Source organism: Coregonus lavaretus (genome assembly GCF_964263955.1).
Source record: "Coregonus lavaretus genome assembly, chromosome: 13".
NCBI lineage: Eukaryota > Metazoa > Chordata > Actinopteri > Salmoniformes > Salmonidae > Coregonus > Coregonus lavaretus.
This window is the reverse complement of record NC_140000.1, coordinates 373686-401237: the sequence shown is the minus strand read 5'-3', so window position 1 is coordinate 401237 and position 27552 is coordinate 373686. Positions and strand designations below refer to the sequence as shown.

Here is a 27552-nt window from a genome sequence, read left to right as displayed (position 1 = left end):
TAGTAGTGACTGACTGCCACAGTAGTAGTGACTGACTGCCACAGTAGTAGTGACTGACTGCCACAGTAGTAGTGACTGACTGCCACAGTAGTAGTGACTGACTGCCACAGTAGTAGTGACTGACTGCCACAGTAGTAGTGACTGACTGCCACAGTAGTAGTGACTGACTGCCACAATAGTAGTGACTGACTGCCACAGTAGTAGTGACTGACTGCCACTGTAGTAGTGACTGACTGCCACTGTAGTAGTGACTGACTGCCACAGTAGTAGTGACTGACTGCCACAGTAGTTGTAGTTCTGATTGTGTGGTTCTACTTGCTCTTTTCTGACTCCACAACAGGAAATAGAAGAAATTGTGATTAAACTTGAAAAATTCCAAACCAAGGCCAAGAAAAGGATGTTTCCTTTTTATGGCTGGCTCTGTGTTTAGGGGGATTGTTATTAGTGACATAAGAGCATATTCAGTTGTGACTGTGGCCGGGCTATAGAGATTGGATGAAGATATGGAGAGCTATATGATGACTTTGGTCACTGTCTGTGGAATGTTGGGCCAGATTGTGCTTTTAAGACAACTGGGAACTCGGGGTAAAAAGGAGGTCAAATCATGACATCAGTGATCTTCAGGTCTGAAAGTCGGAGCTCTAGAAAGATGGCCGAGTTTCCGACTTGGAATTTTACCCAGTCAGAGCTCGTTTTTTTCGAGTTCCCAGTTGTCTTGAAAGCACTGAAGGCGGAGAGTTCCCAGTTCTTTTGAGACAATAGATTGCGTAGAGGCCACTGGTTGGACTAAAATACGTTTCCCATAATGCGGCACAATAAATGTAGTATTTCTATAGGCCTAGTGCTCATCTGGGAAATGTAGTCATTAAGAATAGCACGTAAAATGTGCTGTAATGGCATTACAGATGGAACGAAAAATACATTTCCCATGTTGTCATACATGGGGGTGGATGCTCAAATGTCCTATACAGATGTCATAAGGATGTCTATGAATACCTGCCGCAAATAGGCCTACAGTAAGCTATTGGTCTACTTCGCACTCACTGTATGAGGTATACAACAACGTAAGGCAAATGCCGTCATAGCAACGTACAGTGAAGCTATTCCATTGGAAAATATTTTTCAGGCCGTAGACTAGAAGAGAGAGAGGCAGCTCATCCGACCGCAGACTGGGAAGTAGCCTAGGCGATGTTGTGGAGATGAAGATGATGAGGAATGTTTATTTTTGACTCACAGATTTTGCCACGAATGCTGTGTTTTGTGTCGGCGAATTGTTTTCAGGATCTATGAAATTGTAATCGAAGGACAAATGCTTCGGAGCTGCGTTTTACACCAGAAGGAGATCTGATTTTTGGACTGGACAGAGCGGCACAGCATCAGCTGATCGAGAGGTCGGTGTTGTCATAAGTTGCACTTTGACAGCCCGATCTGAGAATGGCGTTATCAGTGTAGGAATCGTAGGTTTAGCCATTCTACAGTAGCCTACAGCTGTCCAAATAATTCGTGATACAGTCGAGGATGTTATATCCTAAGTAGCCTAGCCTGCTGTATCTTGCTTTACGCTTCAGTAAACGTTCAAATTGTATTTCTATTCTAGGTTGTCGACTTCCCTTTTACCTCCACCATGCTGCCCAGTTTGCAGAGAGTCCTGCGGCCCGCCCTCACTCTGAGGTCGGGGAACATGTTGGGAAGAGTCCGCGGGTCAAACATAGCCCAGCTCCGCCAGCCTGTACCGATGCAGTGCTGCAACCTGGGCACACACCCTCACAAGGACCCGATGGAGCCCTTGAACTCGCCGCAAGGAGCCAAGGATTTTATTTATAGTCTTCACCCCACGGAACGCACAACCCTGCTTAGAGAACTGCACCGGTTTGAGTCGATAGCAATAGCTCAAGGTACGAATAAGAATAGTAGACTAATGGAAAATGTGTGTCACGTTCCCGAGTTGCATGGTCCTTTACGGTTAGTCACACCCTATACTAGGCTGCTCCAGAAACCAAAGAATGCCAAATAAATACAAAATACGTTTTGTTTCAAATGTGTAGGTGTCAAATAAACGTTTTTAGACCTATTACATTGTACTGTAGGCCCATTACAAAATACTTACTCTCATAAGACTAACTGTAAGTCGCTCTGGATAAGAGCGTCTGCTAAATGATTTAAATGTTAATAGGAGTAAAACAATACGTTATTTCTCTATTAATATCAATAACATCTGCTTCAAATTGTGAGATTTCTGTATCTGTAAATGTAGGTGAGGATAGAATGCTTATGCCCTTGTTGTAAGCAATATAGTAATGTGTGTGTGTGTGTGTGTGTGTGTGTGTGTGTGTGTGTGTGTGTGTGTGTGTGTGTGTGTGTATGTGAGAGAGAGAGAGAGAGAGAGAAAGAGATAGAGTAGAGGTGTGAGAACGACACATAGAGAGGAATAGAGAGAGAGAGGGGGGAGAGATGGAGAGAGACAGAGAGAGGGGGAGAGATGGGGAGAGAGAGACACAGAGAGAGGAATAGAGAGGGGAGAGAGGGGGGATAGATGGAGAGAGACACAGGGAGAGGAATAGAGAGAGAGAGAGGGGAGAGATGGAGAGAGACACAGGGAGAGGAATAGAGAGAGAGAGAGGGGGGAGAGATGGAGAGAGACACCGGGAGAGGAATAGAGAGAGAGAGAGGGGGGAGAGATGAGAGAGAGACAGAGAGATGGGGAGAGAGAGACACAGAGAGAGGAATAGAGAAAGAGAGAGGGGGGAGAGATGAGAGAGAGACAGAGAGAGGAATAGAGATGGGAGAGAGGGGGGAGAGATGGAGAGAGACACAGGGAGAGGAAAAGAGAGGGGAGAGAGGGGGGAGAGATGGAGAGAGGGGGGAGAGATGGAGATAGACACAGGGAGAGGAATAGAGAGAGAGAGAGAGGGGGAGGATAAAGAGAGAAAGTGCTAGAGAGCATTATGGTTGAAGGTTATGTTTGTAATGATTCAGTGGTGTTGAGGCTGTTGAAGTACACTTCTCCTGCTCTCTCTGTTATCGATAGGGAGCAGATGTCTCCTGGGTCTCATAGGGCAGAGGAGTATTACCCTGGCCTTAATACTTTATGATGGGCATTGTGCACTTGAAGTGCTGTATCTAGAATAACCTACTGAGAGACATTTGTCCACCTGGGTTTGGTGTTACGGTAAACATTTATATTCCTTTAGACATAGGATGTTCTCCTATCCATCTTGCCATCAGACTCTCCTCTGTGTATATGGCTGTGACTGACTGGGTTTGAACCCGGGTAACCTGAGCGCAGTAAGACTTTGCTGAGCTAAACACCGGCAGAACCTTAGGCATTACCTCGGGGAGATAACTGAAGCCTTCAGGTCTAAGTCAAGGTTACTCTTCACTGAGTCACCTCCATTACATACAGTACTGTATTTACTGTTTCCTCTCCTCCAGTCCTAGCCCAGGGTCCCAGGGTCCTAGCCCAGGGTCCTAGCCCAGGGTCCTAGCTCAGGGCCCCAGCCCAGGGTCCTAGCCCAGGGTCCCAGGGTCCTAGCCCAGGGTCCTAGCCCAGTGTCCTAGCCCAGGGTCCTAGCCCAGGGTCCTAGCCCAGGGTCCTAGCCCAGTGTCCTAGCCCAGGGTCCTAGCCCAGGGTCCTAGCCCAGGGTCCCAGGGTCCTAGCCCAGGGTCCTAGCCCAGGGCCCCAGCCCAGGGTCCTAGCCCAGGGTCCTAGCCCAGGGTCCCAGGGTCCTAGCCCAGGGTCCTAGCCCAGGGTCCCAGGGTCCTAGCCCAGGGTCCTAGCCCAGGGTCCCAGGGTCCTAGCCCAGGGTCCTAGCCCAGTGTCCTAGCCCAGGGTCCTAGCCCAGGGTCCTAGCCCAGGGTCCTAGCCCAGGGTCCCAGGGTCCTAGCCCAGGGTCCTAGCCCAGGGTCCTAGCCCAGTGTCCTAGCCCAGGGTCCTAGCCCAGGGTCCTAGCCCAGGGTCCTAGCCCAGGGTCCCAGGGTCCTAGCCCAGGGTCCTAGCCCAGGGTCCTAGCCCAGGGTCCTAGCCCAGTGTCCTAGCCCAGGGTCCTAGCCCAGGGTCCTAGCCCAGGGTCCCAGGGTCCTAGCCCAGGGTCCTAGCCCAGGGTCCTAGCCCAGGGTCCCAGGGTCCTAGCCCAGGGTCCTAGCCCAGGGTCCCAGGGTCCTAGCCCAGGGTCCCAGGGTCCTAGCCCAGGGTCCTAGCCCAGGGTCCTAGCCCAGGGTCCTAGCCCAGGGTCCCAGCCCAGGGTCCTAGCCCAGGGTCCTAGCCCAGGGCCCCAGGGTCCTAGCCCAGGGTCCTAGCCCAGGGTCCTAGCCCAGGGTCCTAGCCCAGGGTCCTAGCCCAGGGTCCCAGGGTCCTAGCCCAGGGTCCTAGCCCAGGGTCCTAGCCCAGGGTCCTAGCCCAGGGTCCCAGCCCAGGGTCCTAGCCCAGGGTCCTAGCCCAGGGCCCCAGGGTCCTAGCCCAGGGTCCTAGCCCAGGATCTTTGCATCTTTTTGATCTGAGGTCGTCCTCACTGTTCACTGCGTAAGTAGTTGATGTATATACCTGTGCTCTCTGAAACAGCAGAGCAGTACTGAATGTGATAACTATTATTTATAGTACTGCTGACTCTCCTGATCGTAGAGGTGAAAGGACAACACCTATTGTCTCCGCTACATGATAGTGCAGGAACAGGAAGGAACCTGTGTAGCACTCACCACTAGCAGACATTATACTGCACCCTCTGCTCTCTCCATTTGGTGGATTGAGACAGACTGAATGGGTTTCTAGACGTTCATTTATTTGATTGTTTGTCGGTTTATGTTATTGTGGGTAATTTAGACAACAGCTACTATTTTATAAATAAATAAACTATATATTTCCCTACTAAAGGGCAATAGAATTGATGATGCCTCTTATTTGGGGTGTCAAGGGGCTCTCAGTGTTATACATTACATCTGTTCAAAGCCATATAGAACAGGGTTAAATCACATATTACCTCAGCTAGGATTGGTCATTCTCATGATGTCATTATTGTCACAATATAAGAAGTCGACGTTTGAAGCATATTTCTTGGACAATTGCTCTTTTGGATGGTAATTTCTGAGAACTCAGTGTGGAAAATTGACACGTTTTCATTTTCACGCTGTAAAACAGTATATCGGCAGATGTCCCCCCCCCAAAAAAATCGGAATCGGACCCCAAAAAGCAATATCGGTCGGGCTCTACAAAGGATCATTATTGAATCTCTATAACATTGAGAATCAGCCTCCTGAGTGGCGCAGCGGTCTAAGGCACTGCATCGCAGTGCTTGAGGCGTCACTACAGACCCAGGTTTGATCCCAGGCTGTGTCACAGCCAGCCGTGACGGGGAGACCCATGAGTCGGCACACAATTGGCCCAGCATCGTCCTGGTTAGGGGAGGGTTTGGCCGGCTGGGATTTCCATGTCCCATCGCGCTCTAGTGACTCCTTGTGGTGGGCTGGTCGCCAGCTGGACGGTGTTTCCTCCGACACATTGGTGCGGCTGGCTTCATGGGTTAAGCAAGCAGTGCGGCTTGGCAGGGTCGTGTTCCGGAGGACGCATGGCTCTCGACCTTCGCCTCTCCTGAGTCCATAGTGGAGTTGCAGCGATGGGACAAGACTGGAACTACCAATTGGGGAAAAAAACATAAAACATTGAGAATCAATTAATTGACAATGTCTGAATCAAGACCCAATTAAGAGATCTAAAACTTTAAGCCTAATTGCTCTAAAAGTCGCTTCCCTAAGTAGCAGAATCATTTGGTGACCTGTCAACTGACACATAAAGCATTTCAATCTGCCTTGGGATGCTCAATGATGGTTCACAATGTAATTGTTGGGCTGATGTTAAATGCCATATCGAATGCAGATCTACGGCGTACACTGCTCCACATAGCATCAGATAACCTCAGGCTGCGGTATCAGGAACAGCACTTCATTCCACAGGAGCAACAGGAGTAATGTTAAACACTGTCTATTGGCAAGATTCAAGGTTCTGTTTTTGGCCTTGAATGGGAGGTGAACAAGAGGTTACATGGGAAAAAGAGGTGGTAGTTATTTGGGCTATGACCGACTGGATTAACCTACAGCAACTGGCAGATATTTTTACATTTACATCATTTAGCAGACGCTCTTATCCAGAGCGACTTACAAATTGGTGCATTCAACTTATGATAACCAGTGGGACAACCACTTATTATTTTTTTTTTGTGGGTGGGGTGGGGGGTAGAAGGATTACTTTATACTATTCCAGGTATTCCTTAAAGGTAGGGCTTCAAGTGTCTCCGGAAGGTGGTGAGTGACTCCGCTGTCCTGGCGTCGTGAGGGAGCTTGTTCCACCATTGGGTTGCCAGAGCAGCAAATAGCTTTGACTGGGCTGAGCGGGAACTGTGCTTCCGTAGAGGTAAACTGTATCCCAAATGGCACCCTGTTCCCTATATAGTGCACTACTTTTGACCAGGGCCCATAGGGTACCATTTGGGATGCAGCTACAGGCCTATGACCAGAGGAACACAGATGAAGACTAGAGGGGATAAAGAAGGAAGAGGCTCTTCAATCTTTCAGCCTCCGTTTGGTTTAATTACCATCTGTTGCCATGGTGCTGGGGGAGTTCATGCTCTGAAAATAGAGTTAAAGTCTGCGTACCAATTGGCACCCTATTCCCTATATTTTGAGCTACTTTTGACAAGAGCCCTATGGTCATTATATAGGGAATCACAGGCAGGGCAGCCATTAGGGGGGCACTAATGATCCCCAAGGGGAATCAGTTTCCTGCAGTCTTGATCCTCAACGGGAGTCAGTTTCCTGCAGTCTTCATCCCCAAGGGGAGTCAGTTTCCTGCAGTCTTGATCCACAAGGGGAGTCAGTTTCCTGCAGTCTTGATCCCCAAGGGGAGTCAGTTTCCTGCAGTCTTGATCCCCTAGGGGAGTCAGTTTCCTGCAGTCTTGATCCCCTAGGCGAGTCAGTTTCCTGCAGTCTTGATCCCCAAGGGGAGTCAGTTTCCTGCAGTCTTCATCCCCAAGGGGAGTCAGTTTCCTGCAGTCTTGATCCCCTAGGGGAGTCAGTTTCCTGCAGTCTTGATCCCCTAGGGGAGTCAGTTTCCTGCAGTCTTGATCCCCAAGGCGAGTCAGTTTCCTGCAGTCTTGATCCCCAAGGGGAGTCAGTTTCCTGCAGTCTTGATCCCCAAGGGGAGTCAGTTTCCTGCAGTCTTGATCCCCAAGGGGAGTCAGTTTCCTGCAGTCTTCATCCCCAAGGGGAGTCAGTTTCCTGCAGTCTTGATCCCCAAGGGGAGTTAGTTTCCTGCAGTCTTGATCCCCAAGGGGAGTCAGTTTCCTGCAGTCTTGATCCCCAAGGGGAGTCAGTTTCCTGCAGTGTTGATCCCCAAGGGGAGTCAGTTTCCTGCAGTCTTGATCCCCAAGGCGAGTCAGTTTCCTGCAGTCTTGATCCCCAAGGGGAGTCAGTTTCCTGCAGTCTTGATCCCCAAGGGGAGTCAGTTTCCTGCAGTCTTGATCCCCAAGGGGAGTCAGTTTCCTGCAGTCTTGATCCCCAAGGCGAGTCAGTTTCCTGCAGTCTTGATCCCCAAGGGGAGTCAGTTTCCTGCAGTCTTCATCCCCAAGGGGAATCAGTTTCCTGCAGTGTTGATCCCCTAGGGGAGTCAGTTTCCTGCAGTCTTGATCCCCAAGGGGAGTCAGTTTCCTGTAGTCTTGATCCCCTAGGGGAGTCAGTTGACTGTAGTGTTGATCCCCAAGGGGAGTCAGTTTCCTGCAGTCTTCATCCCCAAGGGGAATCAGTTTCCTGCAGTGTTGATCCCCAAGGGGAGTCAGTTTCCTGTAGTGTTGATCCCCTAGGGGAGTCAGTTTCCTGCAGTGTTGATCCCCAAGGGGAGTCAGTTTCCTGTAGTGTTGATCCCCTAGGGGAGTCAGTTTCCTGTAGTGTTGATCCCCTAGGGGAGTCAGTTGACTGTGACAGTGTCACCTTCACGGTATAGGCTATAGTCCTCTGGGTCTCTGGGGGCTTGTGTTACACGTGCAGGGAGGGACGCAGGCAGGCAGACAGGCAGTTAGGCAGACAGACAGGCAGTTAGACAGACAGACAAGCAGTTAGACAGAGAGGAAGACAGGGATGGACGCAGGCAGGCAGACAGGCAGTTAGGCAGACAGACAAGCAGTTAGACAGAGAGGAAGACAGGGATGGACGCAGGCAGGCAGACAGGCAGTTAGGCAGACAGACAGGCAGTTAGACAGACAGACAAGCAGTTAGACAGAGAGGAAGACAGGGAGGGACGCAGGCAGACAGACAGGCGGTTAGGCAGACAGACAGGCAGTTAGACAGAGAGGAAGACAGGGACGCAGGCAGACAGACAGGCGGTTAGGCAGACAGACAGGCAGTTAGACAGAGAGGAAGACAGGGACGCAGGCAGACAGACAGGCGGTTAGGCAGACAGACAGGCAGTTAGACAGAGAGGAAGACAGGGACGCAGGCAGACAGACAGGCGGTTAGGCAGACAGACAGGCAGTTAGACAGAGAGGAAGACAGGGAGGGAGGGAGGCAGAGAGGCGGTTGGACAGAGAGGCAGGGAGACAGGCAGGGAGGGAGGGAGGGAGGTTGGGAACACAGCACATGGTGGAGGCACTCACAGGAGGACGCTGTCTTCTAATCACCATGGTGCCTTGTGGGGGATGGGGAAGCGGCTCTTCTTTACGACCTAGCTTTGCCTACCTACACACACCCTGCCTATCTATCTATCCTGCGGCTCTAACAGGCCTGGAGGTTCCTAATGAACACAGGCACTCTGCCACCAGTGCCTTCAAGGAGCTGCAGTAGTAAGCCTAGTTACCCACTGTGGGCATACTGTCAATCAAATCAAAGCATTACAACAGGTGGTAGACCTTACAGTGAAATGCTTACTTACAATGCAGTTTTAAGAAAGAATACCCCCAAGAAATCACAAAAAAATACAATATAAAATAATACGAAGTAAAAGTAACAAATAATTAAAGAGCAGCAGTAAAAATAACAATAGCGAGGCTATATACAGGGGGTACCGGTACTGAGTCAATGTGCGGGGGCACCGGTTAGTCGAGGTAATTGAGGTAATATGTACATGTAGGTAGAGTTATTAAAGTGACTATGCATAGATAATAAACAGAGAGTAGCAGCAGCGGGGGGGGGGGGGGGGGGGGCAATGCAAATAGTCTGGGTAGCCATTTGACAAGATGTTCAGGAGTCTTATGGCTTGGGGGTAGAAGCTGTTTAGAAGGTAGGTAGCAGAGAGAATAGTCTATGACTAGGGTGGCTGGAGTCTTTGACAATTTTTAGGGCCTTCCTCTGACACCGACTGGTATAGAGGTCCTGGATGGCAGGAAGCTTGGCCCCAGTGATGTACTGGGCTGTACGCACTACCCTCTGTAGTGCCTTGCGGTCGGAGGCCGAGCAGTTGCCATACCAGGCGGTGATGCAACCAGTCAAGATGCTCTCAATGGTGCAGCTGTAGAACCTTTTGAGGATCTGAGGACCCATGCCAAATCTTTTCAGTCTCCTTAGGGGGAATAGGTTTTGTCGTGCCCTCTTCACGACTGTTTTGGCGTGCTTGGACCATGTTAGTTTGTTGGTGATGTGGACACCAAGGAACTTGAAGCTCTCAACCTGCTCCTCTACAGCCCCGTCGATGAGAATGGGGGCGTACTCGGTCCTCTTCTTTTTCCTGTAGTCCACAATCATCTCCTTTGACTTGATCACGTTGAGGGAGAGGTTGTTGTCCTGGCACCACACGGCCAGGTCTCTGACCTCCTTCCTATAGGCTGTCTCGTCGTTGTCGGTGATCAGGCCTACCACTGTTGTGTCATCGGCAAACTTAATGATGGCGTTGGAGTCGTGCCTGGCCATGCAGTCATGGGTGAACAGGGAGTACAGGAGGGGACTGAGCACGCTCCCCTGAGGGGCCCCCGTGTTGAGGATCAGCGTGGCAGATGTGTTGTTACCTACCCTTACCACCTGGGGGTGGCCCGTCAGGAAGTCCAGGATCCAGTTGCAGAGGGAGGTGTTTAGTCCCAGGGTCCTTAGCTTAGTGATGAGCTTTGAGGGCACTATGGTGTTGAACGCTGAGCTGTAGTCAATGAATAGCATTCTCACGTAGGTGTGCCTTTTGTCCAGGTGGGAAAGGGCAGAGTGGAGCACAATTGAGATTGCATCATCTTTGGATCTGTTGGGGCGGTACGCAAATTGGAGTGGGTCTAGGGTTACAGATGTGAGTGCTATGGGTCGGTAGTCATTTAGGCAGGTTACCTTAGTGTTCTTGGGCACAGGGACTATGGTGGTCTGCTTGAAACATGTTGGTATTACAGACTCAGTCAGGGAGAGGTTGAAAATGTTAGTGAAGACACTTGCCAGTTGGTCAGCGCATGCTCGGAGTACACGTCCTGGTAATCCGTCTGTGAATGTACATCGGCTACGGAGAGCGTGATCACACAGTCGTCCGGAACAGCTGATGCTCTCATGCATGTTTCAGTGTTGCTTGCCTCGAAGCGAGCATAGAAGTAATTTAGCTCGTCTGGTAGGCTCGTGTCACTGGGCAGCTCGCGGCTGTGCTTCCCTTTTGTAGTCTGTAATAGTTTGCAAGCCCTGCCACACCCGACGAGCGTCGGAGCCGGTGTACCGTTACCCACAGTGGGTTTCATGCTGTTTTGTCTGGTGTAGCTTTAAAGCCACAGCAGGGTGATGACATCTTGAATTATACTGCTCCTGTGTCTGACTTATACTCAGTTTGTCAGTTTGTTGAGATTTACTACTGTAGGCCTGTGAGGCCTTAGTACCTAGTCGCCACGGCAACAATTTGTGTGCTCAGTCTCACAAATGTCAAGGTTGTTGATCATGTAAAGGTGTCTTTATAAAACCTGCAGAGATATACAACCAGTTAACCTGATTTCTGTAAGAATAACAAAGTGGTCATGCGTCCGTTGTTGAGGGCATCTTGATCAGCAAGGATAAAACCTTTCTATGTAAAGGGCCAATAACAGCCAGCCTTTTCACTCTTCCTAAATAGGCTAACTATTGAACTTCAGAAATAATTTCATGTCACACACAACTCTAGACACAAATTGGTAAATGTTGTGTTGATGTTAATGAATGGGGCTGAAAGATAGACACATTGAATAACTGTTCCCTAGTCTGGACTGGAGCCATAGACGAAGTGACAAAGTCATGACAATGTAATATATATCTCTCTCTCTCTGACGCAACACCACAGATGAGGGAAATATTCAATGCATTATTTACTTATTAGAAATTGCCTCCATTCAGTCAAAGCTCATGTCAACGGGTCCCTCACCGGAGAGATTTGTTCTTGCTGAAGAGAATAGACTTCCTGTAAAGATGACGCACTGTGCTAAAGGTATTAGACAACCTGAAGAAAACAGTATGTATCATATTAGCATTTTATTACCGTCCTCTGTGTTTAATTGGATTTCCTTTTCTCATCACTCTCTTTCCTCTCCTCCCCTGTTGCTCTCTTTCCTTCCTCCAAGAACTTGATGAGGCACCAGAGCACCACCTCTCTTTCCTCTCCTCCCCTGTTGCTCTCTTTCCTTGTCTCTTCCGTTTCTCCCTTCATCTTGCCCCAGCCTCTGAGAAGTCTTGCTCCAGCAGTGGTTAGTGGGCCTTGACAAACACCACCCATCTGCATTGTCTCTCCTCTATTTATTTGATGAAGTATTGCTCCAACAGAGCTGTGTCTGTGATGTTAGTGGGCCTTGGATGCCTCAGGAGGTAGAGAGAGGAGGGAGTGTCCTCAGAGGAGGTAGTGTGGAGGTAGAGAGAGGAGGGAGTGTCCTCAGATGAGGTAGTGTGGAGGTAGAGAGAGGAGGGAGTGTCCTCAGAGGAGGTAGTGTGGAGGTAGAGAGAGGAGGTAGTGTCCTCAGAGGAGGTAGTGTGGAGGTAGAGAGAGGAGGGAGTGTCCTCAGAGGAGGTAGTGTGGAGGTAGAGAGAGGAGGGAGTGTCCTCAGAGGAGGTAGTGTGGAGGTAGAGAGAGGAGGGAGTGTGGAGGTAGAGAGAGGAGGGAGTGTCCTCAGAGGAGGTAGTGTGGAGGTAGAGAGAGGAGGGAGTGTCCTCAGAGGAGGTAGTGTGGAGGTAGAGAGAGGAGGGAGTGTCCTCAGAGGAGGTAGTGTGGAGGTAGAGAGAGGAGGGAGTGTCCTCAGAGGAGGTAGTGTGGAGGTAGAGAGAGGAGGGAGTGTCCTCAGAGAAGGTAGTGTGGAGGTAGAGAGAGGAGGTAGTGTCCTCAGAGGAGGTAGTGTGGAGGTAGAGAGAGGAGGTAGTGTGGAGGTAGAGAGAGGAGGGAGTGTGGAGGTAGAGAGAGGAGGTAGTGTGGAGGTAGAGAGAGGAGGTAGTGTCCTCAGAGGAGGTAGTGTGGAGGTAGAGAGAGGAGGGAGTGTCCTCAGAGGAGGTAGTGTGGAGGTAGATAGAGGAGGGAGTGTCCTCAGAGAAGGTAGTGTGGAGGTAGAGAGAGGAGGGAGTGTCCTCAGAGGAGGTAGTGTGGAGGTAGAGAGAGGAGGGAGTGTCCTCAGAGGAGGTAGTGTGGAGGTAGAGAGAGGAGGTAGTGTCCTCAGAGGAGGTAGTGTGGAGGTAGAGAGAGGAGGGAGTGTGGAGGTAGAGAGAGGAGGTAGTGTGGAGGTAGAGAGAGGAGGGAGTGTCCTCAGAGGAGGTAGTGTGGAGGTAGAGAGAGGAGGGAGTGTCCTCAGAGGAGGTAGTGTGGAGGTAGAGAGAGGAGGGAGTGTCCTCAGGGGAGGTAGTGTGGAGGTAGATAGAGGAGGGAGTGTCCTCAGAGAAGGTAGTGTGGAGGTAGAGAGAGGAGGGAGTGTCCTCAGGGGAGGTAGTGTGGAGGTAGAGAGAGGAGGGAGTGTCCTCAGGGTCCTTACCCAGCAGATGGGCCCAGTATGGATGACAAGGCAGAGTCTCTCTCTCTCTCTAATGACCGCCTGTGCTCTCTATTTCTCTCTTCTCCTATTGGAGTACTGCCTGCTGGCGTGAGAATGACGGCTGATCTCTGTCTCGTTCTCTTCCTGAGAGGCATCATTCTAGCTAGCTGCTGGTAATTAGGGGAATATCTCAGGGATTGTTTTAGATATTTTTCTTTTGTTGTCAACTTTCCTTTTGGTTCCCTCCATCACTAATTGGTGTTAGGGGAATGGACTGTCTCACCATGCAGCACAGTACCTACTAGTTTTCCTCTTCAGTAGACTATGTATTCTAGAAGTTCTTACTTCCTTTATCTTCTTCTTTGGTGGTAGAGAAAAGGGTCAAAGGCAATTTCCACTCAAGCGTGAAGATAAGTGTGCGTCCCAAATGGCACCCTATTTTCTAAATAGTGCACTACTTTTGACGGGAGCCCACCACCAAAAATAGTGCACTATAGGGAATAGGGTGTCATTTGAGACGCAGACAGTTCCAGTGTGCACACTAGCTCATCACTACCTTGAAGGCAATGTAGGCTATTGGTATGCATTCTATATGGTATGCTAGTATGTGAAAAGAATTGCGGGTATTGAGGGTAAGCTGCTGTGGAAATACACAGTGCAGTGAATTTGGAGTGTCATGCCGTTTCACTATCGTTCACAAGCTGTGCAGGAGACTTATTTTACTTCAAGAATGTAACTTATCATTCATACAGTATATCCAACCAGGAAGTATGTATGGTGAATGCTAAACTAAAATGAACAAGTCATGTTTAATGTTAAACCAAGAAAAACAAGTCATGTTTAGTGTTAAACCAAAATAAACAAGTCATGTTTAGTGTTAAACCAAAATAAACAGGTCATGTTTAGTGTTAAACCAAAATAAACAAGTCATGTTTAGTGTTAAACCAAAATAAACAAGTCATGTTTAATGTTAAACCAAAATAAACAAGTCATGTTTAGTGTTAAACCCAAAAAAAACAAGTCATGTTTAGTGTTAAACCAAAATAAACAAGTCATGTTTAATGTTAAACCAAAATAAACAAGTCATGTTTAGTGTTAAACCAAAATAAACAAGTCATGTTTAATGTTAAACCCAAAAAAAACAAGTCATGTTTAGTGTTAAACCAAAATAAACAAGTCATGTTTAATGTTAAACCAAAATAAACAAGTCATGTTTAGTGTTAAACCAAAATAAACAAGTCATGTTTAGTGTTAAACCAAAATAAACAAGTCATGTTTAATGTTAAACCAAAATAAACAGGTCATGTTTAATGTTAAACCAAAATAAACAAGTCATGTTTAGTGTTAAACCAAAATAAACAAGTCATGTTTAATGTTAAACCAAAATAAACAAGTCATGTTTAGTGTTAAACCAAAATAAACAAGTCATGTTTAATGTTAAACCCAAAAAAAACAAGTCATGTTTAGTGTTAAACCAAAATAAACAAGTCATGTTTAATGTTAAACCAAAATAAACAAGTCATGTTTAGTGTTAAACCAAAATAAACAAGTCATGTTTAGTGTTAAACCAAAATAAACAAGTCATGTTTAATGTTAAACCAAAATAAACAGGTCATGTTTAATGTTAAACCAAAATAAACAAGTCATGTTTAGTGTTAAACCAAAATAAACAAGTCATGTTTAATGTTAAACCAAAATAAACAGGTCATGTTTAATGTTAAACCAAAATAAACAAGTCATGTTTAATGTTAAACCAAAATAAACAAGTCATGTTTAATGTTAAACTAAAATAAACAGGTCATGTTTAATGTTAAACCAAAATAAACAAGTCATGTTTAGTGTTAAACCAAAATAAACAAGTCATGTTTAATGTTAAACCAAAATAAACAAGTCATGTTTAGTGTTAAACCAAAATAAACAAGTCATGTTTAATGTTAAACCCAAAAAAACAAGTCATGTTTAATGTTAAACCAAAATAAACAAGTAATGTTTAATGTTAAACCCAAAAAAACAAGTCATGTTTAATGTTAAACCAAAATAAACAAGTTATGTTTAATGTTAAACCAAAATAAACAAGTAATGTTTAATGTTAAACCAAAATAAACAGGTCATGTTTAATGTTAAACCTACTTTCTCGTGGTGCAAGATGTTCCTTTTCACTTAGCTATACCAGAAAGCTGGTTACAGAGTGTTGATAAGCCAGAAGGAGTAAAACATATGTGTAGTATAAAGGGATATGGAAATGCCCCAGGGCCAATTATCCATTTCCACCATCATGTTATTCTCCTCAAAGACATCTTTAAGTAGCTGGTGATCAGATGAGTGCATTTACGGCAGCATGTCATTTGGATAAGACGCTGCCACTTCCTAGTTGCTGTGTCCAAGACGCTGCCACTTCCTGGTTGCTGCGTCCAAGACGCTGCCACTTCCTGGTTGCTGTGTCCAAGACGCTGCCACTTCCTGGTTGCTGCGTCCAAGACGCTGCCACTTCCTGGTTGCTGTGTCCAAGACGCTGCCACTTCCTGGTTGCTGCGTCCAAGACGCTGCCACTTCCTGGTTGCTGCGTCCAAGACGCTGCCACTTCCTGGTTGCTGCGTCCAAGACGCTGCCACTTCCTGGTTGCTGTGTCCTAAAAACTGGAGTGCTATTTTCATTCTAATGAGTGTGTTTACCCTTTTAATCAATGCTCCCTCATAGTGTTTCCTTTACATTTAGTGTCATGAATCATGTCAAAAATAGGATATAGTAAATGTGTCGGAGGTTGATGTATGGATGTGGCCAGCTGTCTCCCAGCACCTCCAATACACTATTGATTTGTCTAACCCCTGTCTCTGTCCTTTAATGTTGTTGACTACTCTTAGTGCATATAATGCATGTCCTATTCCGTGTGGTTGCAATGTTGGTCTACACACTTATGATTATATTAAGCAGGTATGGTCATACTCTATATTAAAGGTGCTACACAGGATTTGTTTAAATATTTGCATTGTAATTTCAGAAAATATCCATTAATAATCTGCAGTAATAGTGGAATGATAGTGTTTCACAGTATTGTGATTGTGATTGGCTGTGATATTCGCTTACTGATTTCTCCCACCAGGCCGGCTTCTGTTGACTTTGTGACTGTGTTATCTAGTGGAAACCGGGGCAAGCAGCCAATGTAGAAATCGTTGTTTATGAGAAAACAACACCTGAGTAGTGTAGGGAATCATTGTACCGTCTAAATCACTGGGAAATATATTTTCAATAACAAACAGCTGTTTAAAACTGGTGGATGAAACCAAAAGTAAACAACTGAAGCGCGAGTCTCCACCATGTTACCAAACACAGTACAGTATGAAGATGGGCTGAAACTGCTTCTCCAATAGAAATCCCCGATCACGATTGTAGGCGATGTCATGGTGACGATGGCTGGCTAAGGTCATGCACAGAAACACGTCATCGGATCTAACGGCCGTCTAGCGCTGAACTGCGCATGTGCATGCCGTCAAATCAAAGACTCTCCTTCCATATAAATTAGTTTAAAGAGGAAAATTCAAACGTCTCAGGAGGTTGTAGTAATAATCTGTTCAACTACTTAAGACATTGGCTCGAATCTCGGTTGTACCTTTAGCTTTCGATAAAAATTAACAACTAAGGAATCATTTTTCACTTCTGTCATTGACTTGTTAAACCCCAAACCCCGGCCTGGTCTGCTTGATTTGACGTTACGGTGAAATGAGCAGGGACGGCCTGTTCAATAGGGCGATATGGGCGACGCACTGCCAAACGGGAAAAGGAAGGGATTTTTTTCTAATCAATTATATCACGGCAACAGTAGTTATCAGTGTTGTAATCTGATCTGACTGCCACTAAATGTCAAATCAGGCTAAAGTCGTGCTTCAAATGGCCCCGCCCGTTTTTGGGGCGATTTCAGTCAAGTTGAAAATCGCCCAGAAGTCTCTCATAGCCTGTCATGTAAAATCTATTTTTTTCAAATTTCAAAGCTTTCAATACATTCTCTATGGGTGTCTGTGGGCTTGCACTTACGCGCTTTCGTCATACGTGACGTAACCATGAACGTAACTAAGAAAATGGCGGCTAGCAGTGTCTCTGTTGCGACCAGCAGTGTGGCGTTATTTTATGTTTTTAATTTGTAGACTTAGTTTACAAACATTCTGCCAACCATGGATTTCCAGTGGTTGGTTTTGGACTGATCTTGTTGATCGTGTACATACCCGCTACGAACGGACTAAATAATGAAAACGCTGCTGGCAGCGGAATCCAATACAGCTGGGAGACTTGGCTGGATGACAGAGTCCCGGACAGAGAAGTGGAGCCGGCCGGCTTCACCCTGGTCAGAGCGGACCGCGATCCTGGTAAGAGAGCGACTCTGTACCCCGACATTGAACTGCTTTCTGTGTCACTGCGACCTTACTATCTGCCCCGTGAGTTCCCCCAATTGTTTGTTACCGTTGTGTACTGTTGATAATCACAAGTTTACTGGAGAACTGAGACCAAGTAGAGACTTTGGACAGGGTGGATATGGTATAATAAAGGCAGTTTATTCAGAGGTAAAGATATCTGGAATCGCGTGCACGGACCCGTTCGTCAAACTCTTAGGGAGCTATCTGAAGAGAGCCCCGAAAACATTGTGCAGACATTTTATACAATAAATGATGTAGGTTGAATCTAGTAGTTCTGATCTTCTGATTGGTCCTGATGAGTTGGGCGAGGTCCCCTCCACTGTTGCATTGGCTCTGAGTCGGGTTCTCTGTCTTCAAATGTTCAGCCTAAAGAGAGGGGATTTTTGTGTGTGTGTGTGTTTAACAGTGATGATGTGTGTGTGTGTGTGTGTTATCAGTGATGATGTGTGTGTGTGTGTGTGTGTGTGTGTGTGTGTGTGTGTGTGTGTCCTCAGAGCAAGAACTCGTGAGTTGGAAGAACTGAGAGACCTATGGCGTGGGTGTTGTCCTTGGCCACCTGCTGACAAGGCTGACAAGATAGGACTCTTTTGTCCATTGTTATAGGATAGGAACAGCATTGATTGAAAACAAACGCCCAACACAAAATGGGTCATGCACAAGATTTTAGTCAGACCAAGCTATAACATTATATATTTACTACGACAGTACATTCAACCAAAAGCTAATATAACAAAGGCATCAGAGATTATTTATAATCTGTCACAGAAACTGGAATCCATCTCCCCAGATCAGTCAATAAATGCTTCTGGTATTGACTTATATGCTGCCCCTGTCTTCATGTTGTTGCTGGACATATCTTTTTTTAAATGTGTGTAGGTCACCTAAATCATCAGAAAAATTGCCCCTCCTGAGAATTTTTTCAGGAGCCGCCACTGGAAATGAGATGCTATAAATTCCCAAAGTTATGGGCGGAGTTAGAAGGTTGGCGGTCAGAAGTATTACAATGTAACTTTATTTTTAATCCGTCTGTCTGCATATTTCAAGACATGTCATATTAGGGTGCAGTTAGATACCCTATGGGCACCCGTGCGTCAATCTAAGTAACATTATAAAAACATCCCTATCAAAATCCATCAATTTAAACTAGAGGCTTTTTTGCATGGGCTTCGTGTCAATCCGTGTTTGTCAGACCATGAGACATCCCGAAAAATCGGTCTTCTCACCAAAACGTCTGTAGCGTCGGAACCGTTTGGCCTACATACTGAATATGCCCTATCCACCGAACACGATGGTGTTCTCCGTTTTGATCTACGACCCCCACAAGTGTCACGGGACTCATCTGAATGTAACCCGGTACCGTTTTAATTACTGCAGTGAGCTAAATCAGGGTCACACAGAGTGATTCTTGGTAGTCTTAAACAAATCTACTTTGAAACAGAAGTATACACCTCACACACATGGTTATGGGCTTTAAAAAAAGAAGACACCTGTACCATGTCAGATATAGAGTTGAAATGTAAACCATTATGAGTTTGCATCCTAATATTACACGTTATATTACATCACAGAAGACTGAAATATAACAGAACCATTTGGTATAGAAACACCAGATTTTCAGCGGCTTCTTTTTTAAATAATGTTGATTCATTATGGAATTATGAATAACATGAGGCCACTGGGTCATTCGACTGCAGGAAAGGGCTACAAGATGAATGGAAGTGTGGAGGTAGTTTTGTGCCAACAAAAAAAAAAGGTAAAATATGTGTCTAAAAAAAACTAAAATATTTCCTGAGCTTTGAGGACAGGACAGACACTCATTCCTCATTATTATGTGACTGTCTGTTTTGCCATTTATGAATGTGTTATTCAATGCGTTTCTATGGCCTTTAGTAGTAAAGGCCACATTCAGTATTTTATCAATTCATTTTGTAATATTGTTTTGGGATACCTACAGGGGTCCTAAAATGCAAAGTCAAATAGCCAAAGGATCTATGGTATGACCATATTAAAGCAATTACATATGTTAGCTTAATCGAACCAGAGCGTTATAATGTGGATATAGGGGTCTGGTAAGGGTCAAGTATAGAGGATGACAATGTTCAAACATCAAGATGCATCATGCATTACTAGGCTATTTGACTATCATCAGCCTGCCTATTTGGCTATCATCAGCCTGCCTATTTGGCTATCATCAGCCTGCCTATTTGGCTATCATCAGCCTGCCTATTTGGCTATCATCAGCCTGCCTATTTGGCTATCATCAGCCTGCCTATTTGGCTATCATCAGCCTGCCTATTTGACTATCATCAGCCTGCCTATTTAACTATCTTCAGCCTGCCTATTTGACTATCATCAGCCTGCCTATTTGGCTATCATCAGCCTGCCTGTTTGACTATCTTCAGCCTGCCTATTTGGCTATCATCAGCCTGCCTATTTAACTATCTTCAGCCTGCCTATTTGACTATCATCAGCCTGCCTGTTTGGCTATCTTCAGCCTGCCTATTTGACTATATTCAGCCTGCCTATTTGGCTATCATCAGCCTGCCTGTTTGACTATCTTCAGCCTGCCTATTTGACTATCTTCAGCCTGCCTATTTGGCTATCATCAGCCTGCCTATTTGGCTATCATCAGCCTGCCTATTTGACTATCATCAGCCTGCCTATTTGGCTATCATCAGCCTGCCTATTTGGCTATCATCAGCCTGCCTATTTGACTATCTTCAGCCTGCCTATTTGGCTATCTTCAGCCTGCCTATTTGGCTATCTTCAGCCTGCCTATTTGGCTATCTTCAGCCTGCCTATTTGACTATCTTCAGCCTGCCTGTTTGACTATCTTCAGCCTGCCTATTTGGCTATCATCAGCCTGCCTATTTGACTATCTTCAGCCTGCCTATTTGGCTATCTTCAGCCTGCCTATTTGGCTATCTTCAGCCTGCCTATTTGACTATCTTCAGCCTGCCTGTTTGACTATCATCAGCCTGCCTGTTTGACTATCATCAGCCTGCCTGTTTGACTATCATCAGCCTGCCTATTTGGCTATCATCAGCCTGCCTATTTGACTATCTTCAGCCTGCCTATTTGGCTATCTTCAGCCTGCCTATTTGGCTATCTTCAGCCTGCCTATTTGACTATCTTCAGCCTGCCTATTTGACTATCATCAGCCTGCCTATTTGACTATCATCAGCCTGCCTATTTGACTATCATCAGCCTGCCTATTTGACTATCATCAGCCTGCCTATTTGGCTATCATCAGCCTGCCTATTTGGCTATCATCAGCCTGCCTATTTGACTATCTTCAGCCTGCCTATTTGCCTATCATCAGCCTGCCTATTTGACTATCTTCAGCCTGCCTATTTGGCTATCATCAGCCTGCCTATTTGGCTATCATCAGCCTGCCTATTTGGCTATCATCAGCCTGCCTATTTGGCTATCATCAGCCTGCCTATTTGGCTATCATCAGCCTGCCTATTTGGCTATCATCAGCCTGCCTATTTGCCTATCATCAGCCTGCCTATTTGCCTATCATCAGCCTGCCTATTTGCCTATCATCAGCCTGCCTATTTGCCTATCATCAGCCTGCCTATTTGGCTATCATCAGCCTGCCTATTTGACTATCTTCAGCCTGCCTATTTGGCTATCATCAGCCTGCCTATTTGGCTATCATCAGCCTGCCTATTTGGCTATCATCAGCCTGCCTATTTGGCTATCATCAGCCTGCCTATTTGGCTATCATCAGCCTGCCTATTTGGCTATCATCAGCCTGCCTATTTGACTATCATCAGCCTGCCTGTTTGACTATCATCAGCCTGCCTATTTGCCTATCATCAGCCTGCCTATTTGGCTATCATCAGCCTGCCTATTTGACTATCATCAGCCTGCCTATTTGGCTATCATCAGCCTGCCTATTTGGCTATCTTCAGCCTGCCTATTTGGCTATCATCAGCCTGCCTATTTGACTATCTTCAGCCTGCCTATTTGGCTATCTTCAGCCTGCCTATTTGGCTATCTTCAGCCTGCCTATTTGACTATCTTCAGCCTGCCTGTTTGACTATCTTCAGCCTGCCTATTTGGCTATCATCAGCCTGCCTATTTGACTATCTTCAGCCTGCCTATTTGGCTATCTTCAGCCTGCCTATTTGGCTATCTTCAGCCTGCCTATTTGACTATCTTCAGCCTGCCTGTTTGACTATCATCAGCCTGCCTGTTTGACTATCATCAGCCTGCCTGTTTGACTATCATCAGCCTGCCTATTTGGCTATCATCAGCCTGCCTATTTGACTATCTTCAGCCTGCCTATTTGGCTATCTTCAGCCTGCCTATTTGGCTATCTTCAGCCTGCCTATTTGGCTATCTTCAGCCTGCCTGTTTGACTATCTTCAGCCTGCCTATTTGGCTATCATCAGCCTGCCTATTTGACTATCTTCAGCCTGCCTATTTGGCTATCTTCAGCCTGCCTATTTGGCTATCTTCAGCCTGCCTATTTGACTATCATCAGCCTGCCTATTTGACTATCATCAGCCTGCCTGTTTGACTATCTTCAGCCTGCCTATTTGGCTATCTTCAGCCTGCCTATTTGACTATCATCAGCCTGCCTATTTGACTATCATCAGCCTGCCTATTTGACTATCATCAGCCTGCCTATTTGACTATCATCAGCCTGCCTATTTGGCTATCATCAGCCTGCCTATTTGGCTATCATCAGCCTGCCTATTTGGCTATCATCAGCCTGCCTATTTGACTATCTTCAGCCTGCCTATTTGCCTATCATCAGCCTGCCTATTTGACTATCTTCAGCCTGCCTATTTGGCTATCATCAGCCTGCCTATTTGGCTATCTTCAGCCTGCCTATTTGGCTATCATCAGCCTGCCTATTTGGCTATCATCAGCCTGCCTATTTGGCTATCATCAGCCTGCCTATTTGCCTATCATCAGCCTGCCTGTTTGACTATCATCAGCCTGCCTATTTGCCTATCATCAGCCTGCCTATTTGGCTATCATCAGCCTGCCTATTTGGCTATCATCAGCCTGCCTATTTGGCTATCATCAGCCTGCCTATTTGGCTATCTTCAGCCTGCCTATTTGCCTTTCTGACTCTTGTATTAATCTTGTTGATGTGGTTTTGGCTTCTGCTGCTCTTTCCATTCTGCTGTCAGAACAGTGGCTGGTTCACGGGACGGTCAGGAGGTTACAATGGTGCTTCAAATGAAATCATAAATGCTATTTATTCTACTAGGAGACTTATTTCCTTGCATGGTGAGCTAAAGTCTCTCTGAACTAGTGTCTCTGTAACATTGGGATGCATCTACAATGGCCCTCTATTCTGTAGAATAGTGTACTAGTATATAGGGATTTGGGGGCCATTTTGGCATTGTTTCTGTCCAGTGTGTAGCCTGATGTAAATAAGTGCTCTGCTGCGTATTCAAGAATTAGGGCTACAGATTGCGCGATAGAAATGTAAAGGTTATATTCCGATTGAGCCGACATACGCAGCGTTTACCGTGAATGCAGTCTCCGCTAACGCAGTAACATTGCCTTTAAATTTCAATCACACTGTCGCTGAACTTCCGCGATACGGATTGAATAGAGCACTTATTGCTTGTAGGCTATTTGTTGTTTTAATCTAAAGGAAACAGTTTAGCCAATGCCCATCTGTCTTGCCTGTCTGGAGTGGAGCATTCTGGGTATTTACCCTCTTTAAAGCTGAGATCTGTGATAGGAGCAACAGCGCCAATGGCACCCTATTCCCTACGTAGTGCACTACTTTTGACCAGAGTGCTATTGGCCCTGGTCAAAAGTAGTGCACTACATAGGGAATAGGGTGCCATTTGGGATACACCCTAAGTTGGTTAAAGTATTACTAAGACATGAAACTGTCATTTCTAACGAAAGCCAGAGCAGAGAGTGAGAAATGTGGTAGAGAATATCTCAGGATCATTTAAAATGAGGCAGAACATTGAGTTTATGCTTTTAAATGCCATCTGGCCAACTGTTGATTGCTAGCCATGGATACATTACAGTTGCATGTCTTTTTGTAAACATGGGGATTTGGCAAACAAAAGGTACAGATTGTTTTGTATTACAATACAGAAGTGAAAATGATTTAATGTCGAATTGCCTAGAAGCCAAGTTGTTGCAGTTCCCTGATATGAGGTCAAAGTTGTTCAGAGAACTGCTCTGATATCCACACAGTACAAACGACTGCTGCTCACATTTCCAACTATAGGAAGACATCCCCATCATTCAGGCTATAGACCAACTAACCACTCACTGTTTAAATAGAGATGGTTTCTAAATGTAGAAGTCTTATCCATGTGGGCACAAGCAGCAAGGGGCTAGTTAGCCGCCTACCCACCGACTAACCCTATGGGCCCTGGTCAAAAGTAGTGCACTTTATAGGGAATAGGGTGCCATTTGGGATGTGGCCTAGCTTTGAAGGGGTGTTGCAGTGAGGTAATCAATACTTCGCTGAGGATCAATACCTGGGGCACTAGCACTATTCTGCCTGGTTCCACAGCCTCGTTAAAAGGTCCAAGGAGACCCAGTGGGTTGTGAACACAGCCTTGTTAAAAGGCCCTACTAGACCCAGTGGGTTGTGAACACAGCCTCATTAAAAGGCCCTACTAGACCCAGTGGGTTGTGAACACAGCCTTGTTAAAAGGCCCTACTAGACCCAGTGGGTTGTGAACACAGCCTTGTTAAAAGGCCCTACTAGACCCAGTGGGTTGTGAACACAGCCTCATTAAAAGGCCCTACTAGACCCAGTGGGTTGTGAACACAGCCTCATTAAAAGGCCCTACTAGACCCAGTGGGTTGTGAACACAGCCTTGTTAAAAGGCCCTACTAGACCCAGTGGGTTGTGAACACAGCCTTGTTAAAAGGCCCTACTAGACCCAGTGGGTTGTGAACAGCCTCATTAAAAGGCCCTACTAGACCCAGTGGGTTGTGAACACAGCCTTGTTAAAAGGCCCTACTAGACCCAGTGGGTTGTGAACACAGCCTCATTAAAAGGCCCTACTAGACCCAGTGGATTGTGAACACAGCCTTGTTAAAAGGCCCTACTAGACCCAGTGGGTTGTGAACACAGCCTCATTAAAAGGCCCTACTAGACCCAGTGGGTTGTGAACACAGCCTCATTAAAAGGCCCTACTAGACCCAGTGGGTTGTGAACACAGCCTTGTTAAAAGGCCCTACTAGACCCAGTGGGTTGTGAACACAGCCTCATTAAAAGGCCCTACTAGACCCAGTGGGTTGTGAACACAGTCTCGTTAAAAGGCCCAAGGAGACCCAGTGGGTTGTGAACACTGTGTGAGAATCTCTCATCAAATGTAGGCCTGGCATTTATAAGTACAAGATTCATCCCAATAAACGTCAACCAGTTATGTTTTTCACCCTCCACCGTAGTGTGGACTGAATAATACACTAAGGGTTTTTTGTATCTACTGTCAATGTCCTCTTCTCCCCCTCAAGCACATTATGCAAACATATTGATTTAGTTATCAACCCGTGATTTGCACAATAGCATAGACCGAGGTGACTGACCCCTGACCCCTGACCCCACCACGCCTATATTTATGTTGTTATAGATCTATTACAGCACCACCCATCAGCTGTTTACCAAAAAAGTGGCGGGGTGTCGCCCTTTGTTGTTGTTTGAATCCCAGATTGCCCCTTTAAGCAGAAAAAATGGTTATTTAAATGTTTTTTTGAATGTTCTACATCCGCATCATGCTTCATTGATATGAGCCTTGTGTTATATAATCAGGGTGTCTATCTGCTGAGGACTGTGGTCTTGGGGCTGAATGAACAGGTCTCCATTGTGTTAACATTGTGTCAGCATCACGACGGGACCTCCAGGGTAGGAAACCGTACTAGGAGTGAACCTTGTCATTCCAAACTCATTCCAGAAACTTCATAGACTATTACACACTTTGTGTGTGTGCGTTTTAACCGGCGATGCCATTAAGAGAGTGACACATGGCCTCAGAGACATAGACATGAATAAACCCTACATAGACATGAATAAACCCTACATAGACATGAATAAACCCTACATAGACATGAATAAACACTACATAGACATGAATAAACCCTACATAGGCATGAATAAACCCTACATAGACATGAATAAACCCTACACTAAACTGACATATAGCCTCAGAGACAGACATGAATAAACCCTACATAGACATGAATAAACCCTACATTGACATGAATAAACCCTACATAGACATGAATAAACCCTGCATAGACATGAATAAACCCTACATAGACATGAATAAACCCTACATCGGCATGAATAAACCCTACATCGACATGAATAAACCCTACATAGACATGAATAAACCCTACATAGACATGAATAAACCCTACATAGGCATGAATAAACCCTACATAGACATGAATAAACCCTGCATAGACATGAATAAACCCTACATAGACATGAATAAACCCTACATAGGCATGAATAAACCCTACATAAACATGAATAAACCCTACATAGGCATGAATAAACCCTACATTGACATGAATAAACCCTACATAGACATGAATAAACCCTGCATAGACATGAATAAACCCTACATAGACATGAATAAACCCTACATCGGCATGAATAAACCCTACATCGACATGAATAAACCCTACATAGACATGAATAAACCCTACATAGACATGAATAAACCCTACATAGGCATGAATAAACCCTACATAGACATGAATAAACCCTGCATAGACATGAATAAACCCTACATAGGCATGAATAAACCCTACATAGACATGAATAAACCCTACATAGACATGAATAAACCCTACATTGACATGAATAAACCCTACATAGGCATGAATAAACCCTACATAAACATGAATAAACCCTACATTGACATGAATAAACCCTGCATAGACATGAATAAACCCTACATAGACATGAATAAACCCTACATAGGCATGAATAAACCCTACATAGGCATGAATAAACCCTACATAGACATGAATAAACCCTACATAGACATGAATAAACCCTACATAGACATGAATAAACCCTGCATAGACATTAATATTGAGTTATTCTCATCTTTGTATTAGAGTTTTTTGCTCTAACTTTTAATGAGATACAGATTACAGACGTAGAGTCTTAATTTGAGTCAGTTTGCTCAACAGGAAATGTTAATTATTGTTAAGTGGATTATAATAAATTGACATTTTTGTAGGGAAAATTACAAACTTTAGAAGCCTTTTTAAACCTAAAAATCACTACACATTTAAAATGTCCTGCATTTCAGGTAAGTTCTCTTGCAACAGTGTGATCAAATTAAGATCCTACTCTCAGACTCTAAGGGCATAGAGATAATTGAATGTGCTTATAGTGTCAAGACGCTATTCTGAAAGGCAGACAGACTTCATCTGCAGGCTGGGCCCAAATAGCACCCTACTACCTACATAGTGTACTACTTTTGACCAGAGTCCTATGGGCCCTGGTCTGCGGTAGTGCACTATATAGGGAATAGGGTCCCATTTGGAACGCAAGGTAGTGCTCCTGTGGGTCCTGGTTGGCAGAGCATGGCATTACCCTACTGGACATTTCACATACGATTAATACCCGCCATTTGTATTTTAATGTGTTAAGAACATGATTTCAATGTAATTCCGCTAGTTGAGTCCCAAATGGCACCCTATTCCCTATGGGCCCTGGTGAAAAGTAGTGCACTTAATAGGGATAGGTTGCCGTTTGGGACACAACGACAGTCCCCCTCTAATCCCTGTCCCGTCGGCCTGGGACACCTCTGTCCCTCTGTCCCTCTGTCCCTCTGTCCCTCTGCCAGGCTCATCCCTGCTCTGTAAAGGAGTCCTGACTCTCAGGTCCTTTCATTTCATGGCCAGGTGAAATTTCCTTCCAGACAGGACGGACTTGTTCTCCATAGAGAAACACTTTATTGTAATGGAGGTCGTCTTTTTCCTTCTCTTTCAGGGGAAATGGTCATCGCCCCTCCCACATCGGCTCAGCTGAGATACGGTAAGACAGGAAGAAAACAAAGAGAAGAGATGTCTTTGAAAAGAGAAGAGATGTCTTTGAAAAGAGAAGAGATGTCTTTGAAAAGAGTGAGATGTCTTTGAAAAGAGAAGAGATGTCTTTGAAAAGAGAAGAGATGTCTTTGAAAAGAGAGAGATGTCTTTGAAAAGAGAGAGATGTCTTTGAAAAGAGAAGAGATGTCTTTGAAAAGAGAAGAGATGTCTTTGAAAAGAGA

General features: G+C 45.6%; 1 protein-coding gene across 1 annotated transcript in view; it reads left to right on the top strand.

Annotated features, from left to right (window-relative positions):
• Positions 1-949: 949 nt before the first annotated feature.
• LOC311140403 (transmembrane protein 65-like) overlaps positions 950-27552 on the top strand; it is a 43967-nt gene continuing 17364 nt past the window's right edge. Inside the window, exons 1-3 of the mRNA XM_084175441.1 lie at positions 950-1391; positions 1598-1895; positions 27276-27320. Of these exons, the coding sequence (XP_084031567.1) occupies positions 1625-1895; positions 27276-27320 (316 nt within the window). The 5' untranslated portion in view covers positions 950-1391; positions 1598-1624. The remainder of the gene's footprint in view (positions 1392-1597; positions 1896-27275; positions 27321-27552) is intronic.